Source organism: Rattus rattus, chromosome 4 (assembly GCF_011064425.1).
Source record: "Rattus rattus isolate New Zealand chromosome 4, Rrattus_CSIRO_v1, whole genome shotgun sequence".
NCBI classification, from domain to species: Eukaryota; Metazoa; Chordata; class Mammalia; order Rodentia; family Muridae; genus Rattus; species Rattus rattus.
Window position 1 is genome coordinate 142,057,688 of NC_046157.1, and position 16,973 is coordinate 142,074,660.

At 36.7% G+C, this 16,973-nt stretch overlaps 1 protein-coding gene across 1 annotated transcript in view; it reads right to left on the reverse strand.

The window, feature by feature from the left end:
• The window catches only part of Erbb4 (erb-b2 receptor tyrosine kinase 4), a 259,221-nt gene that overhangs the window by 181,230 nt on the left and 61,018 nt on the right, over nt 1–16,973 (reverse strand). Inside the window, exons 8-9 of the mRNA XM_032899750.1 lie at nt 13,592–13,714; nt 9,634–9,732 (exon numbers count right to left, since the gene is read on the reverse strand). Coding sequence (XP_032755641.1) covers nt 9,634–9,732; nt 13,592–13,714 — 222 coding nt within the window. The remainder of the gene's footprint in view (nt 1–9,633; nt 9,733–13,591; nt 13,715–16,973) is intronic.

Sequence of the window (16,973 nt, forward strand, 5' to 3'; positions counted from 1 at the left end):
GTGGAAGTAACAAGAGAATATAGTTAGATCGAAAGGAAATAAACTGTTTTTATTTGTTTCAAATCTCCAATCTCCATTCTTCCCCTTTAGGTAGTTATTTTCAATGGCAATTAGAATGCTAGGCAGAAAATTGATTTTTTTTCACTAATAAACTTGATAAGACCTGTAAGTCTAAGGAATATAGATCAAAATTATAGCTGTTGTAAGAGATGATTATGCATAGAAACGAAATAACAGGACCATTAACAATACCTTCATACTGGGGAAGATGACAGAGTGGCTGATGACTGACTGCACAAATTTAAGGAACAGAACTTGGATCCCTGAACTCAAATAGGAAGCCAGGTGATGTGGCAGCTGCTTATAATCCTGGCATTTGAGGGGCAGAGGCAGGGATCTTCACAGCAAACTGTATCAGAACCCTTGCTAGAGTTAGCAAGCCCCAGGTTCGGAGAGAGAGACTCCGTCTGAATAAATAAGTTAGAGAAGCATCGAGGAAGACAGTTGATGTCAATGGTAGCCCACACCACACACAGGTGTGCACACACAGTCAGGTCACCGATACAGGCACAGACACACCCGCACTCATGAAAACCGGCCTAATCTTGGTTCCATGCTGATGAACGACTGCTTTGTTATCTGAAGCCAAATTCATTAAGATTAGAGTTATACCACAGTAATTACTTTTACAACCCTTTTATTTATTTACACAGATAACAAGGAACTGTGCCTATAACAGGCACTTCATAAAATAATGCTAAAAATTGAAATGAAATAAAATAAAAATTTTCAAACACAAAACAAATCTTTCTTGAACATTAACTGTGCAGATAACGCTATTGTGGAGATTAGAATATATTACGTAGCTGTCAACAAAAAGACACTCAATGTTTTCAAAAGGATGGAAAACTAACATACCTCCAATTAAAGAATGATAAAATACCATCTATTTATTCCCTAGTACGCACATTATGAATTTACCAGAAAATGAGGCAAAAGAGGAACATAGAATGAATTTTACTTTCTTTTTAAGTTAGCATTATGTGAAAACCCAGGGAACATCATATTTTGAAGCATCTCTCGATCCAATAATAAAATACATTTTCTTTCTTGAGAGTATAGTGATGTGATCATTAAATGAATGGATGTTCAGAATTTGAAATGAGGTTTTTAAAAAGACCTTGACTCGGTTTTACGTATATGGCAATAACAATTTTCTGATTTTATAAGCAAACTCCTAGTGTCTTCCTAATATGTCTGTGTGTTTTCTACAGTTAATTTTCCACATGGTGGCTAAAGATGACAGATTTTTATATACTGGTCTGATTGACTTCTTATTTGCATGGATAATAGCAAAACTATTCCTGATTCACTTATATTTCTTTGTAGAGATATTTCTTTGTAGAGAAAGTTACAATCAAAGGAGATAAGTCAAGTGGGTCATAGCTCTTAATTATGAAGTGCTGGAAATAATTGAGGAAAAAGAAAAGGAAAAAGAAAAAAAATAACTGACTCCCCTGGCTACTTCCTTTCCAGGAAACAAGTGCCGACGGGAAACTCATCTTTGGCTATAATTCCCAAACGCTTCATTTTCCTTTTCCTGAAGTTAACTTTCTCACCGAGCTAAGCAGCATTTTCAGCTATTATTAGCGATGGGCCAAGATCAGCTGACCAGTATCCATCAAACTCCTCCGTTCAATGAGCTCAGGGACTCCCAAGGAGCTGCATGTATGCCGACTTCTGCTTAGAGCTTCTAATTATTTTCTAACAGATAATGGAATAGTTAAGTTCAGGGAGGTTAGATTAACTTTGTAAGTGGATCAAAACCCTAGATAAAATTACAGCAGCAAAGATCGCTACTGGTGCCCTGGGGTTTTCTGTTCTGAGGGGCTCTCGTGCCTCGTGTCTATGAAAAGCTGGTTTCCCAATTTTACTGCTTCAGAAATGCTTTTTTTCCCTGTTACCACCATGACTGTTGATACAGAGTGGGTACAGGACAGGTTCCTCAGTGATGCCTTCCTGGGAACTGAAATGTCACATATCACATGTTTACATCTTGATGTCTATTACTTTCTAGAAAAGAAGATCAATCTATATACTGTATATAGGCTAAGTTATTATTTTAACACCTAAAAGAAGTATGGAACTATGAAATGAACAGTTTTTATGATAAAATTGAAATGTTCAGTACACCTTCTGAGCCTGATAGACTTTTTGAGAGTGGACACACATTGATTTTATTTATTTATTTTTTTTTTCATTTGTGTGGAAGAGTGACACAGAATGAAGTAATAACAAACAAGAAGCAAGGGACACACAAAGCCATCAACTGGCCTTTGGAAAGAACATTTACCTCTCTGTAAAGCTTAGTTATAAAGATTACCTCTTACAGTTAAAATGTGGGGACCCATGGAGATCCCTAAAAACCCTGGATAGTGTTAGAACAAATGGTCCTTCTCTGAAAATTAGCAGAGGATCCCATCTGCCAGTGGTAGAGAAGCTCAACTGACAACATCCAGCTCATTGAACTAGATGCCTGCACAGAACCTTCACCCTGTGTTTTAGGTATTTATGCATGTATGTATGTATGTATGTATGTATGTATGTATGTATGTATGTATTGGTTTATATTACAATACATGTATCTATTGTATACTGTATATACATTGTTTGTTTGTGTGTGTGTGTGTGTGTGTGTGTGTGTGTGTGTGCATTTCATTTTGTGATGGTTTGCATATGCTTGGCCCAGGAAGTGGCACTATTAGAAGGTGTGGCCTTGTTGGAGGAAGTGTGTCACTGTGGGGTGGGCTTGGAGACTGTCCTCCTAGCTGCCTGTGGATGTTAAGGCTGTTCCTGGCTTCCTACAGGAGATGTAGAACTCAGCTCCTCCTGCACCATGCCTGCCTGGATGCTGCAATGCTGCATCGCTCCCCCCTTGATGATAATGGACTGAACCTCTGAACCTGGAAGCCAGCCCCAATTAAATGTTGTCCTTCATAAAACTTGCATTGGTCATGGTGTCTGTTCACAGCAATACGACCCTAACTAAGAAACCATTGAATGTATCACAGCATTGTAATTATTTATTCTAGGACTTAATTGCTTCCCTATGAACATTAGGTATATAATGCATAACAAAAACTTTTGAAAATGGCTCCTTCTAACATTTCATGTTTTTTTGAATCTGTAAACAGATCATGAACAAGGCTTGATATGTCAGAAGTTTTTTCCCTGAGGTTTTTTGGCCCATGAGGAAATGTTCTTCCCCCATGCACTCTTTGTGTGTGTGTGTGTGTGTGTCTATGTGTCTATGTGTGTGTGTACCTGAATTTGGATGCCAGTGTTAACTTCAGGGATTTTCTTCAGCTGTCCTACACCATGTTTTAAAGGCAGAGTCTCTCTCATTTGTCTGGAGCTGAAAATGGATCAGGCTGACTGTCCAGCAAACCCAAGGCAACTGCCTGTCTCCCCTTTCCCCACCATTGCTCTATTACAAGTGTGCTACCTAACTGGCTTGGTATATGATCTGGGAACCAAGCTCAGACCTTCATTGTGCAAGACAAGCCTTTTACCAACGAGCTATTTCCTCAGTCTACATAGTTGCTAGTTTTTAGCATATAATAATTATTACAAATAGTGTCCCCTAGTGTTACAGTCAAACTGAATGGCTTTTTTTCCCCCTAAGTCTTCATAATTTTGAAATACTGCTCAGATTGGAATCAGAAACAGCACATGATAAGCGTAATTCTCTTCTCTATATCACAGTAACAGGGCTCTTAATCAGATAAGAAATTCGCCAAGTTATAGAGTTTGGAGAACTGGAGAATTACACACCCAATAGACCACTGATTTGTAGTTAAGAAATTTAAATTCTGATATAGTAGACTATAAGCTCTAAAGCAATCTCCTCTCATTTACACACATTCAGGAAATGTTTTTGAGGACAAAAAGCTTATAAAGCTTCATGTTAAGATTTACAAAGAACAACCTGCTTGGCATTGGGGGAGTCCCTTTTGTGTGATTCAAGAGATAAATTAAGCCAGTTGGAATGTAAAGCTTCTCAAGTACCTTATCTGTTTTCAAACCCTTCAGTACCCCTCAAGGCAATCTATAAAGCTCAGGATTTGAGAGCTCCTGAATTCAGTTCACTGTTACTGGCAATGATTTATAGGGACTATAATAAATTATATTTTTCTAATTTATTTTTGTCAACATCTGCAACACCTTCATCTTTTTTCTTTCTTTCTTTTTATAACAGAACCCATCTTTGCATGTTTATTGCTGTCAGAACAGAAGGACATGGACAGGAAGGAAACAAAGATTTTAACGGGAGAAGAAAATTATGCAAAGTTACTAGAAATGATTCTAGTAATGAGGAGTAAGGTTTTAAGTTAACCTATAGAAATAAGTAAGGAAAGCATTCACATATGTCTTTTAAAGGATCCCATTGCTGGGTCCTCTAGTGGAACAAGGGTAGGTTACCTCCCTCCTAGACACATGGGGGAAAGCTCTTCATCTGCTAGTTCACCAAAAAAAATTCTTCAGACTACATGATTCCTTTCCAAAGAATCAAGTCGAAGAACATTTTTTTCAGGATTTGTTTTATGCTCTGGATTAAAAAGTACAATTAAATTGATTAGTAGAATAGATTGGGAAGTAATAGTATGACATCCAAGTGAATGATCCAAATATAGTATGCCAAGCTTATGACATGAATTAAGAAAATATTATTTAAAGCCAATTCTGCTAGAACATACCAGACTTAGTGAAAGAATACTCAGAGTTTTTATAAGATAGAAAAATATTTAGACAATTTACAATAGTGGTGTTTTTAGCCATGCTTCTGTTTTGCGTTTGCTTTTGTAAGGATTGACATCAGCAAACACAACTGTGGGCTCCCAACACCTTGCAGTCCAGTAGCTGAGAATAAGATGCTTGGCCTGCACCTGGTTACACACAACTTTAATCTCAGCACTTGGGAAACAGAGAGGCATAGAGGCAGTGTGTGCAGTCACACAAATGAAACTCTGCAGTGGGAAAATCCAGAACAAAACTTTCCCACGTCATTTTACAAGGCTGCTATAATCTGAGTAGATTGTATGTTTCTTACCCCACTCACCTAATGACATCCATTAAAGCTGGAAAAATTTACTTGGAAAGAATAAGCAAAAATCACGTGAGCATGATTTCAGGCAAATAGCAAAATGACAGTTAGGTAAGATAAACAAAAGTCCTTGTGGCATGGCAGAAAGAAAATCATTTTCTCCCCACAAACGATGCAACTTACGAAATGCTGACAGGTCACATGAAACCCTTTTCCTGAATCACCTGACCATGAACTGTATTGCAAACGTAGCATGAGATATCTGGACCAGTAGCCGAGCAGATTCACGTGTGCTCTGAACCAGTATTGGAATCCCATCCCTAGAATTTAGTGTAATTACATATTTCTTCCCTTCCAAGCTTATTTTTTAAGAAAACAAATAATTTAGTTAAAACAGTTTAAAACAATCTCAACAGGTAATCAGTGTAAATGTCCTGGGAAAGTAGAATAGAGGACATTGAGAAAAAGCAAAAGCCCATATCATTTTCCAGGACTCTTAACAAATAACATCTTTTCTTGGGTATATCTTCTATACAATTTGATGATTATTTTTAAATACAGAAAACAAATAAACCTCTTAAAATCTTGCATTTTCTAAGAAAACCGTGCTACTTGAAACAAGAATTAGGAGCCTCTATGAATGCAGGCATCCTCCACATGAAGACAGACCTTTAGAGTAATTTTCTTAATGTCATTCAATGTGATCTTCCTTTATGGAATGAAGAATGCGCTGGCCATTCACTAGGAGCATGTTATTATTGTCATTATGAATCCATTAGACATGTTCCGAAGAGCTAAGTAGCAGCCCTGTGACCAAATTCTTCTTCCATTGCTTTTAGCAAAACATTTGATATAATATGGTCTGCCCCTGATTTACTTATTTCTTGTGGTAAAAATTTAAAAAGAATAGTACAATCTTTTCCTTTGTCCTTGGATATCAATAGAGGCATTAGCTGTTAGTGATGACTTTCGATTATTTAGCTGCAGTATTTTTTGGTTATTTGTTATAGTAACCAGTAAAACGCATATAAATATATTTGTATGTGTGTATCATCATTATATAAAGTGGGTTATTGTACTATAGAGATAAAGAGCCTATGTGGAAAGGAGTCTGATGCTTACTGGGTGTACATAGTTTTCATTGTCTTTGTAAGCTTTAGCTTTTACTGTTTAAAACACACACACATACCTCTCTCTCTGTCTCTCTGTCTCTCTGTCTCTCTCTCTGAGTGTGTGTGTGTGTGTGTGTGTGTGTATGTGTGTGTGGATAGATAGATAGATAGATAGATAGATAAGATAGATAGATAGATAGATACATACATACATACATACATATATACATACATATACACACAGAAAAACACATAGGCATTAGTGTGCAAAACAGTTTCATGGATGCCTCCAGAGGATCCTGATTTTTCGAAAGCTCTCCTGGAATACTTTACTCTGACGTTAAAACTGGTGCCCAGGCACCTTGTTTCTGCCTAGGCTTTCCCTTGCCATTCAAGCCATTTTCTCCCATCCTCAACAAGTAAAGTCATGAAGATATAAAAATCCCTCTCTCCTAAACCATAATCCAGTGATATAGTAAATAAAATACTGGCTCTAGTTTTCTCACTTTCCCAGCAACCATCAACCAATGAAATTTAGGACAATAGTAGGGGTAACTGTCTTAATTCTTGAATTGGACAATGAGTACAGATTGTCGGGCTTCTCTATAAGAAAAAAGCCCACAGTTATCGTTGTGGTAGGTAGCAGTTATGCTGTCTTATTTCCATACCATCCTACTCATGAGTCACCTAACTCAAGCATCAATAACTTCTACTTAGTTATTTCGTGAGCAGGTTCTGCTTCTGGAAGAAATTACTGTAAGACACATCAAACTTAATACTTTTGCTATTACGGAATGACTTGTAAATTCAGCTCTGTCCTTTGACTCAACTAGTCCAGTTTTGCTGACACGAACCTTCCCTTTCCGTTTGAGCTGTTACTTAATACTTAAAGTGCTCTGTGAACATTGTGGATAATCTACAAAGGGAGGCACAGAATATCGCCATACATTTACATGGAAATCGTGCCTACTTACTCAAATACTGCATTCACCATCAATGTTGCCCTTTAAAAAGGCTTTAATTACTGTGATGTTATCCTTTCAATATTTTAAAACAAGTCACCAGGATAGTAGAAAATATTTCTACTTTCCACTTATCAAAACTCTGCCAGTAGCAAGAATGCAAGCTGTTAAATCGCTACCATCTATCCAAAAGTAGAAAAGACATATCAGAAAAAGAAATTCTTAATTTCTTAGCTTAAAAAGAACAGATTTTTTTTGAGTCTGTTAGTTACCAAATCCATCATCCATCTAGGAAAATGACTCCTTTCAGGCTCAATCAGAGACTCATCTAAAATTCAACAGAAAGCTAAGACTTGAAGCTACCATCCTACTGCCGTTTCCATGGGAATAGGATTCAGATCAAGGGGGAGGGGAGTGGATGAATGGGGTTAGGAGCTTTCAAATAATCATTCGAAATCATGATGAGGATTTTAGAGCTTCTTTTTTACGTGATTATTTTGTAGCCTCTTAACCCTCTTTTGCCAGACTGTTTCCATGGAAATATGACTGTACAAGCCTCCAGCAGAGATTATTAGCATTCTTCTGAATTACAGCTTTGGTTGTAGCCCAAGGTGGCCAAGCTTGATCTTCTATCAGTTTTATATACGAACCTCCACTTTTTATTTACCAGAATATTATTTTGGTAATTTCTACTTAATTTGAAATTTTCAATTTCCTTCCTCAGTTTATAGCTGTGATCTAGGTTAAACTGAATGATTAGAGTAGAAGGCAAAGTCTTCAGTTCTGAATAGTAACACACAAGCCAGGCATTTAGCTGCAGGGAGTGTAGTAACCTTCAGAGACCTGCTGAAAAAAGCATTTAGTTACGGGATAAGTAATATTTATTATAAAGTGTTGCCAGTGAGGCAAGAAGGGTGGTATTTTAATTCTTTAGCAACCGATATGCACTGAGACCATTCTTTAGAGCTGCTTGCTTGTACCCTTCTCGGTCCTACTGGGGAACGCGCAGTAGTAAAATCGCCTCATGAAAGACAGCATTATTCTCAAAATTTTCAAGGTCATCTACTGAGCTTCTGTACAACTCCGAAGGAGCTTTCAAGATAGAGCGGCTAAGGGTGCATAGCAATCTGTCTGGACAAAAGGCAAAGTGCACGTGCTCGTGTCGTCTTTATGTAAAGGCCACTTTGAAATCAAAACCATTCTTATTATTGAAGACATTACGTTAAAAGAATGTATACAGGTCTATTTCAGAATCCTTAGTAAGATATCAATGTGAAAAATAACAGCAGGGTACTCATAAAGTTTTTTTTTCCACCTTACCTTCTAAAATCTGAACAGCTCAGTCTACCACGTTTCTCTGGGGGAATCTTCACTTTCTGAGTGACTCCATCGAGTGCTTTCATTACTTAGCAGATTTTGTTATTATTATTATTCTAAGTTGAAGCTTTTACCATAGTCCTCTTGGGTGAATCTGAATTAAAGACTGTAAATTTCACTTGAGAACTTAAGTATGAATGGGGAGGTTTCTGTTGAAATACAGGTATGACTGACAGATCGTCAGTAATTTTGAGTCTTTATCTCAATAAATTATAACACTACAAAAAATAAAACATCCTAATTAATTTTTTAAAGCAACCTCATGACTCACAAAATGTAATTCTTGTGGCTATCACATTTGTGGTTCTGAGAGTGGGGTGTGCTCCTAAAATCAAACTTTCTTTGGATCTCATTTGTGTAACATTTGCTTGGAGTACAGGCAGACTAATTTACCTAGGGTTTTGTCCTAATTACCCATGCTTGCCTTTCTATCAAAAAGGGAAGGGCTGAAGTATTGCCACAATGAAGACAAGACAGGTAAATCCTCAAAAATCTTTGCTCCTTAAGAAAATATTTCTGGTCAAATTGGCTGGTTCTGCATCCTCTCTCCACTTTGCAAAACTTAGGTAATCTTGGGTTAACTTGGTTTGTTCTTTCAACCCAGTGATATGGGTTGTAATCTATTTAGAACACTGCTTGAACCTATTGCAGACTTTTCCAATAATACATAGGAACAGTCTTAGTATTTTATAAGTACTATCTAAATAAGAAAGACTTACTATTGACACCATCAAGTATTTTTGACACTGTTGTAACTGCATTTAGTAAATGCATTTCTGATTATAATCCAAATATAAAAACCAAAATATCACATTCTTGAATCACAGAAGGAAATTCAACATGAGGATTATAAATACATTTATATTGCCAAAGATATCCTAGAGTATAATCATGGTACAAACTTCAAACCAGGGATGTTCTGTACATGGTAAAGTAAAGGGATCCTAAGATTTTAAGTATGAGGTTGTGACATTTACACTTTAGAAATTTTGAAAGATGATTGTACTTTCCTTATTTTATTTTCAAGCATTCTGTTTAATTATAAAGGAAAAATATGACTGTGTCCTTGTATACTTACATCCATGAACTCCACATTGGCTTTGGGGCCAGTTGTCTCATTGAGGATCTTAATAGCCACAGGGATTTTCACAGTTTCACCTTCAGGCACCCAGATACCCTTTCAGGGAAAAAAACCACATTAATTCTATATTGAGATTGTATAATATTAATAACAGAATATAATTTGATTTGACTGATCAAACTTTAAATTTAATTTACTTCATTTACAGATTATCATGTAAGTACGTTTCTCCCTCAATATTCCTCCCATCAAACCTTTGTATAGTCCTGTCCATTCTTTGCATATATATATATATATATATATATAATATATGAAATAATATTCAAGAAAAAGTTCTAGGGCATATTGAATCCATAGTAATTTATCTTTTTAATAAATTCTGTATATTAATGATTGTCTCTGGGTTCATTTAAAATATCTGTCTTATCATCAACATAACTGCAGAATTTATGGAGTAGGACAACATTAAAATGTAGACCTTAAGGTACAAAATAAATATTAGCATTTCTGGGAAAACTTAAACAACATTTAAATGAGGACAATAATTATTTTATGGAATAGATAAGAATGAGAGAATTATCGATGATAGTTTAAAACAGTATCTATTAAAAAATAGTATAGAAACTCAAATGAGGACGTGACAGTCAGGAATCTCATGATTAACTTTCAAAGTTTAACTTTGAAAGACATGGGATGCAGCTGTAGGCTACAGCTCTACCTTCCTTATCAGCTGGTCACAGTGTTGGAGAGACATAGCATAAATAAATGTGTTTGTATTCCAAAGTTAGGGCAAGAGAAGAGAAATAGGTCTGAGAACTGTTGACCAGAAACAACAGTTAAGAAAAGAGCTTTAACACTTCAGGGTGAGATTCATGCTCATGCTAGACTCAAGCAGAGTCAATATGGAAATGTATGTGCACAAATACAGGGCAGTGATGCAAGTTTTTTTGTGGTACAGTTTTTTAAAAGGAAATTCAAGAAGAAGTAGGTGATGAGGAAAACAGAAAACAACTAAGAACCCCAAACCCCAGGCTATATTTTCTCAGAGTTGGTATCTAGGTCACAGAGCATGCTTACCATTATTCAATAAAATAACCACACAGGGAGTTACTTTATAAAGCAATGGCATCAATATTAAAATATTCCTAAAGTGTAGTTTTATAATGAGAATATAAATTCCATCTGAATTAATTTGCACCACCTGTGGAAAAGCTTTTACCATTACTTAATAGATCTAAATATGTAAAATTTAACTATATTTGTACATGCATTGGTCCTAATATTTTTTCTTGTTGTTGTTGAAGCATCACATAGCTTCAATTTGAAGAAAAATTTAACCAAGTATGTGCCCAAGCCACTGGCATTTGTGTGGCCACCAAAAGCTTTACAGAGTTTAAGGCAGTGTGCCTTAAACAATGTATGACACATTTATTAAAACATAGGGCTGGCAATGCATATTTCAGACATACAAGACATACAATTCAAATAAACTGACAAAACTTCTAATAATTTTTCTATAAGCACGCATTAGTTCACATAATTCAGTTTTGTCACTATGACAGGCAGAAGTGATTGCAAACATGAAACACATGGAAAGAATTTCTTAAAGCTTTCTGTTGACTTTTCTACAGTTAGTTCAGAAAGCCTCATTCATATTAATGTATATGAGAAGTCAAGTGATTATCAGATGAATCATGGGGCCAGTGGGAGGCGAAAACCTTTATGTAAATGAAGGAAGCAGTAGATAAGGTAAAGAAATGTTTCTGAGAGATAGGATATAAGATAGTAGTGATTCAATTAGTTATTTCCAACATCTTTATTTAAGATAAAATTTAGGATTATTTATGCATTATTCCAAATAATTTTATAGAATCCGTTAAAGTTGAAATAATTAAACAAAATTTAGATTCGATTTTTAAGTATAAAACTACACCATTGTGTCTCTCTTCTTTTTGTGCAGCGTAATTTAAATGTAGATAAAGGATTATTCTGTCTTTTGAACTTGCAAAATATTTGAAGATCAGAAAGACAAAACCAGCTAGACTAGAATCTGTGCAAATTGGGCACTCAGTTAATGATTTAACTGAACAAAATATGCACAACAAAATGATAGGAAAACGAACACAATTTGATCTCCAAAGGTTTTTGTAAAAAAAGAAAAAAAATTATAAAGATTTGCAAATGCCCAGGAAAGAAAAACTTAGGTCTGCAATATGACCGGCACTTAATATTTTTGTAATAAATACGTCATTATTTTATGCTATTTGATGCTTTTGAAACACTGTTTTGCTGAATTGTCCAGTCTGGTCTCATACTTTTAGTTCAATAATTCCCCTGGTTCAAGCTCGAAAGTTTGGGGTTAAGGTATGAGGCCAAACCTACTCCATCATGAAATTGGCCTCCTTCTTGAAAGAAAGAAAGAAAGAAAGAAAGAAAGAAAGAAAGGAAGAAAGAAAGAAAGAAAGAAAGAAAGAAAGAAAGAAAGAAAGAGAGGAAGAGAGGAAGAGAGAGAAAAGAAAGAAAGATTGATAGAAAGAAAAAAGAAAGAAAGAAAAGGCCAGAGTACGTGACCCACGATTGAACCCAAGTAGCACCCAAGTACCAGGAAGGACCCCTTGGCTTGTCCTAGGCCAGAGTCACTCCCTATTTCTTAGCAACAGTCAATCAAAGATTAGTCTGGTTGTTTCAGATGTACTTCCAGACCATTCAGGATTGTGCAAGGTCTCACTTCAGAGCACCTTATAACGGACATTCAGTTAGATGCCTGCCAGGCTGGAAACCCACTCACTTCCTCCCATTTTCCTTAAAAAAAAAAACAACAAAACCCTGTCCCAATGAGAAATCAGAGCTGCTTCAGCAAACAGTCCTGTGGATTGGCTGTGAGTAGGCCCAAACTCAAGTTTGTAATAAAGAGACCCTAATGTGATTACATCAGAGTCAGCTCCTTGTTGGTCTTTGGGTGCATGAATGCTTCCTGGCACAACACATGTATATACCACCACACCAACGTAAATCATTTTATTAAGCAAGGAAACCATTGAGCATTTTAAAATGTAAAATTCTTAACTTTCTATCTACTTATCACATTTTGGAAAAATCAATGAAAAAACATATCATTTAGAATGTATACAGTAAGCTGCAAAAACAAATTGTACTGTAGTTAATTTTTTTTAACATAATTACAAGGGCATTAAAACAACCAATTTTAACCACTAACCCACATATGTAACCAGTTAGAAAAAAATGTAATAATCTCATTTTAATAATATATTGCGTACTCATATGGATTTTGAGTGTTCAATGAGTAAGGTACTAACAGAGATTAGAATTAAAAAGGAGAAAGAAGAACAAGGATTGTGGGAGGTTACCCAGGAAGTTCTGAAAGCACAAGAAGCAAGAACTAGGGGGAAGAGGTTGAGGATTTGGAGAAAAAATGGAAATTTGCTAAAAGGGAAGAAACTGTTGAGAGGCTCAAAGGGCATTGAAAGGACTCGACTGGTGTGAGTACCTACAGCTGTCTTTCTCTAGAGACTGCGCTTACCCAAGCTTATTCAATACAAATCAATGACCTCGACATGTGCAGCCACTTCTCAACACCACCAAGATTTGATATTAAAAAGGAATTATGTAGCAGAAGACTGCCTTGTCTGGCCTCAGTGGGAGAGGATGACTCTAGTCTGGTAGAAACTTGATCCACCAGGGAAGGAGGACACTGGCAGGGGTGAGGTGGGGCTGGATGGTTGGGTGGGGGAGCACCCTGTCAGAAGCAAAGGGGAAGAGGGTAGAGAACTCAGGAAGGGGGACAAGAAAGGGGAACATCATTTGGAATGTAAATAGATAAAATAATTTAATTAAAAAGAAATTAGATTAGTTAAAGTCATTACTTCGGCTATTATTTTTTAAAAACCCGAGACACAACGTAAATATTTGATGGCATGTACTGTGTTTTACTTACTTTATAAACGGTTCCAAATGCTCCCGAGCCAAGGACTTTTACCCTCTTTAGCTCTGTTTCCTTCAAAATTCGAAGTTGAGCTTGATTGGGTGCTGTGCCGCTAGGGGTTAAGGGCTCAACTAGCTGCAAAGCGAAAGCACAAAGTTAAGTTGTGTATCTGTCATTCATACTCAGTTCTGCTTCTTGCCCTCTGGTTCTTTGCTTTCGTTTTATTTTTTTTTATTGGATTTTTTAAAATTTACATTTCAAATGTTATTCTGGTTCCAGGTTTCCTATCCATAAACCCCCTATCCCATACCTTTTCTCCCTGCTTCTATGAGGTTGTTCCCCCAACCGCCCACCCCTTCCAGCCTCCCTGCCCTGACGTTCCCCTACACTGGGGGTTTGAGTCTTGGCAGGACCAAGGGCTTCTCCTCTCATTGGTGCCCAACAAGGCCATCCTCTGCCATGTGTACTCTTTGGGTGGTGGTTTAGTCCCTGGGAGCTCTGGTTGGCTGGTATTGTTCTTATGGGCTTTCTGGTTCTTTTCTAATGCTTTTAGAAGAGTATGCTGGCACACATGTCTTTGACAAACACTACTGTTGTAATATCAGCCATAGTCCCATCTGTCTCTCCACTTGTTCTTGATCTGGGTGAACTCAAACGTTGCATCTATTCTATCACCCAGAGGCATGCTGACTAGAAGATACGATGCTAAGTGCATAAACAAAGTAAAGGAAGACACACTGTAACAAAACCAGAAATAGTCCCTTAGTAGCACTTACAGTGATTGGAAGCAAACATGATCCCGTTAGAAGGGGATCATAGTTAGTGTGATGCTAATCCTCTGGGCAATGAACACATGAGAGGCATGAGGTTCCTGTCAAGTCTCAATTCCCTACCTGAGGAGCCTAAAATTCTAAAAAATTCTGCTTTTCTTTCTTTTTTCTTTCTTTCTTTCTTTCTTCCTTCCTTCCTTCCTTCCTTTCTTTCTTTCTTTTTTTTTTTTTTTTAGACTAATAGGTGTTATCTATTCATGACAGTGAATTGTGAATTCATTTTTAAGTAGTTACTTGAGTAGAGAGTTTGGTTTTAGACTGTAATATGCTTTGGGACACAAAGGATGCAAAAGCAAATGGGGTGAAAGGTTTCCTAGTTCTGACTTCTTAATAGCTATATATTAAGATAAGTCAATAGAATGAAACTACAATGAAATTAAAAGCAATGGTTTATATGTTTCAGTTTAATTTTACATGTCCGCCACTCTGGAAGAGGAACCAGTGTTCTTAACGGTGAGCCTTCTCTACAGCACCCAATGTAATTGTTACTATGCCATTTAGCATTTTTAGAGTAATCATTGGTACAGATGAGACAGTGTTTAAATTAGTCACACCTCAATCATAGTTTTCCCTTTTGACATTTCAGCTAACTGTATTTTGGGATGTAATTGGAAAATAAAAAATATAAAATTTCAGAAAGATGTCGTAAGTTTAAAATAATTTTCATTGAAGCAATTGATTTATCTGTATCAATAGTAAGTCTAATTAACTCATGATATGTGACAGAGAAACTAAACGTTATCACGGTTATGCATGTATAGAAATAAACACTACACAAACTTCAGTATCATCTACAGCTTTAGACATCTCCTGATTTTAGAAGGCATCACTCTTGGATGAAGAAAGTTGCTGTACTGCAGAGGGTTTGGAGCACCCAAAGCCCATATCCTGGAAAACATTCTATGTTATAATTCATGCTCAAAAAAAGAGAACTATCAAGCTTTGAAAAATTCAATTCTTTTGAAAAAAAAGGAATTAAAATATAAACAAACCATGGAATGAAAATATAATTTGCTTTATACTCTGCATGAGGAAATCATTGAAGATTTCTCCTACTCAAATTGTCTAGAATCACAATGGTATTACAAGACATCTGTTTACAAGGCTAACTGTGCTGTGGCCCTCCTCTCTGGTCATTACCATCATGCTTCTGTGAACATCATGACCCATTAAACCAATAGAGTGGGCCCGAGATTAGTGGGTACAGAGGTAGCAAGGATTTTAGGAAAAGCGTGATAAAAATTATCAACAGAACCAGTCTATTCCCTAACACTATGACAAGAAATCTACCATTTTACCATTTTCTCACTAAATATTATAAAAATATACATTAGAACATTAAGAATTTTGTTAGGTCAAGTAAGACAATCTCAGAAAGGGTCATTGAATTTTACATTTTAAAAATCGGCAGCAGCAACAATTAAAAAAAGAAAAGCCCTCAGCAGAGGCTGTCCTTCCATGCCACTGTACAGGACTTGGTGGCAGATTTTTAAAATGCTATGTGTGATTTATAACATGTATGTGTGCATGTGTGTTTATATGCACATGCATATGTGTATGTGCTCAGTAGTCCAGAAGACAATCTATGGTTTCAAACTTCAGGCACTCTCTACCTTTTGGGGACATACTATGTCTGTTATAGGCTTTGCATCTGTCAAGTAAAGAAACTGTCCTGTAAGTAAGCCCAAGGGATCTACCTGTTCCTATTTTGGGAGTATAAGCCCATGCCATCCCCATGGTAACGTTTTTATGTGGAGTCTATGGATTGAATTCAAGACCTCATGCTTATGAAGCAAGCCCTTTACTGACTGAGCTATCTCCCCAGGCCTGTGATGAAGCTTAAATGAACCAAAAGTGTATAACTGGTGAGGAGGTTTCAGCCCTTTGGGCAAGAGATATGTATGTTTGTGTCTGGAACATATTTAGGTATATATCTTGGCATGCAACGTGCAATCGTAGTCTCTTCGGAATCTTCTGAAGGCACAAGAATGGAGATATAACCCATCCCCAGTGTGCTGCATGTATGAAAGACTGAGTAGTCCCACTACAATCATCTTAAGAGATAGTCAGATTGTCATTTTGACAACCAGAGAGAAAGTACACCCTGAGGGACACCCAGAATTGCTCTGCATTGTTCGGGCAGACTCAGGTGGGGCTATCAGAACCAAGAGGCAGGATGGAACTCAATAACGCACTTCTACCGCACTGTCCTCTGTGATAGTTCTCCCCTGTCCCCCGTACAAAGCGAACTATCGCCTCAAATGCTAAAGAACTCAAGTGCCAGTGTACACGAATTGGTGATAATTTATGGATAATTTTTATAACCTCGATATGTAACACACAGTATTAAGTACATCTCATAAATGGTGTTAAAAGTCTCATCTTATTACTGCTCTAAGCTTTAACCTGTATGCTCAGCTTTTTCATTTTAGGCGTAATTAATAATTGGCTGCCAATTTAGTGTTGTTAATTAAAACCCACACAGCTCACACTTTCAAACAAGGAATTTCTATTTATTTCTCACATATGTCATTGAGCTGGCCTCGCCTTAGGCACATGCTGGC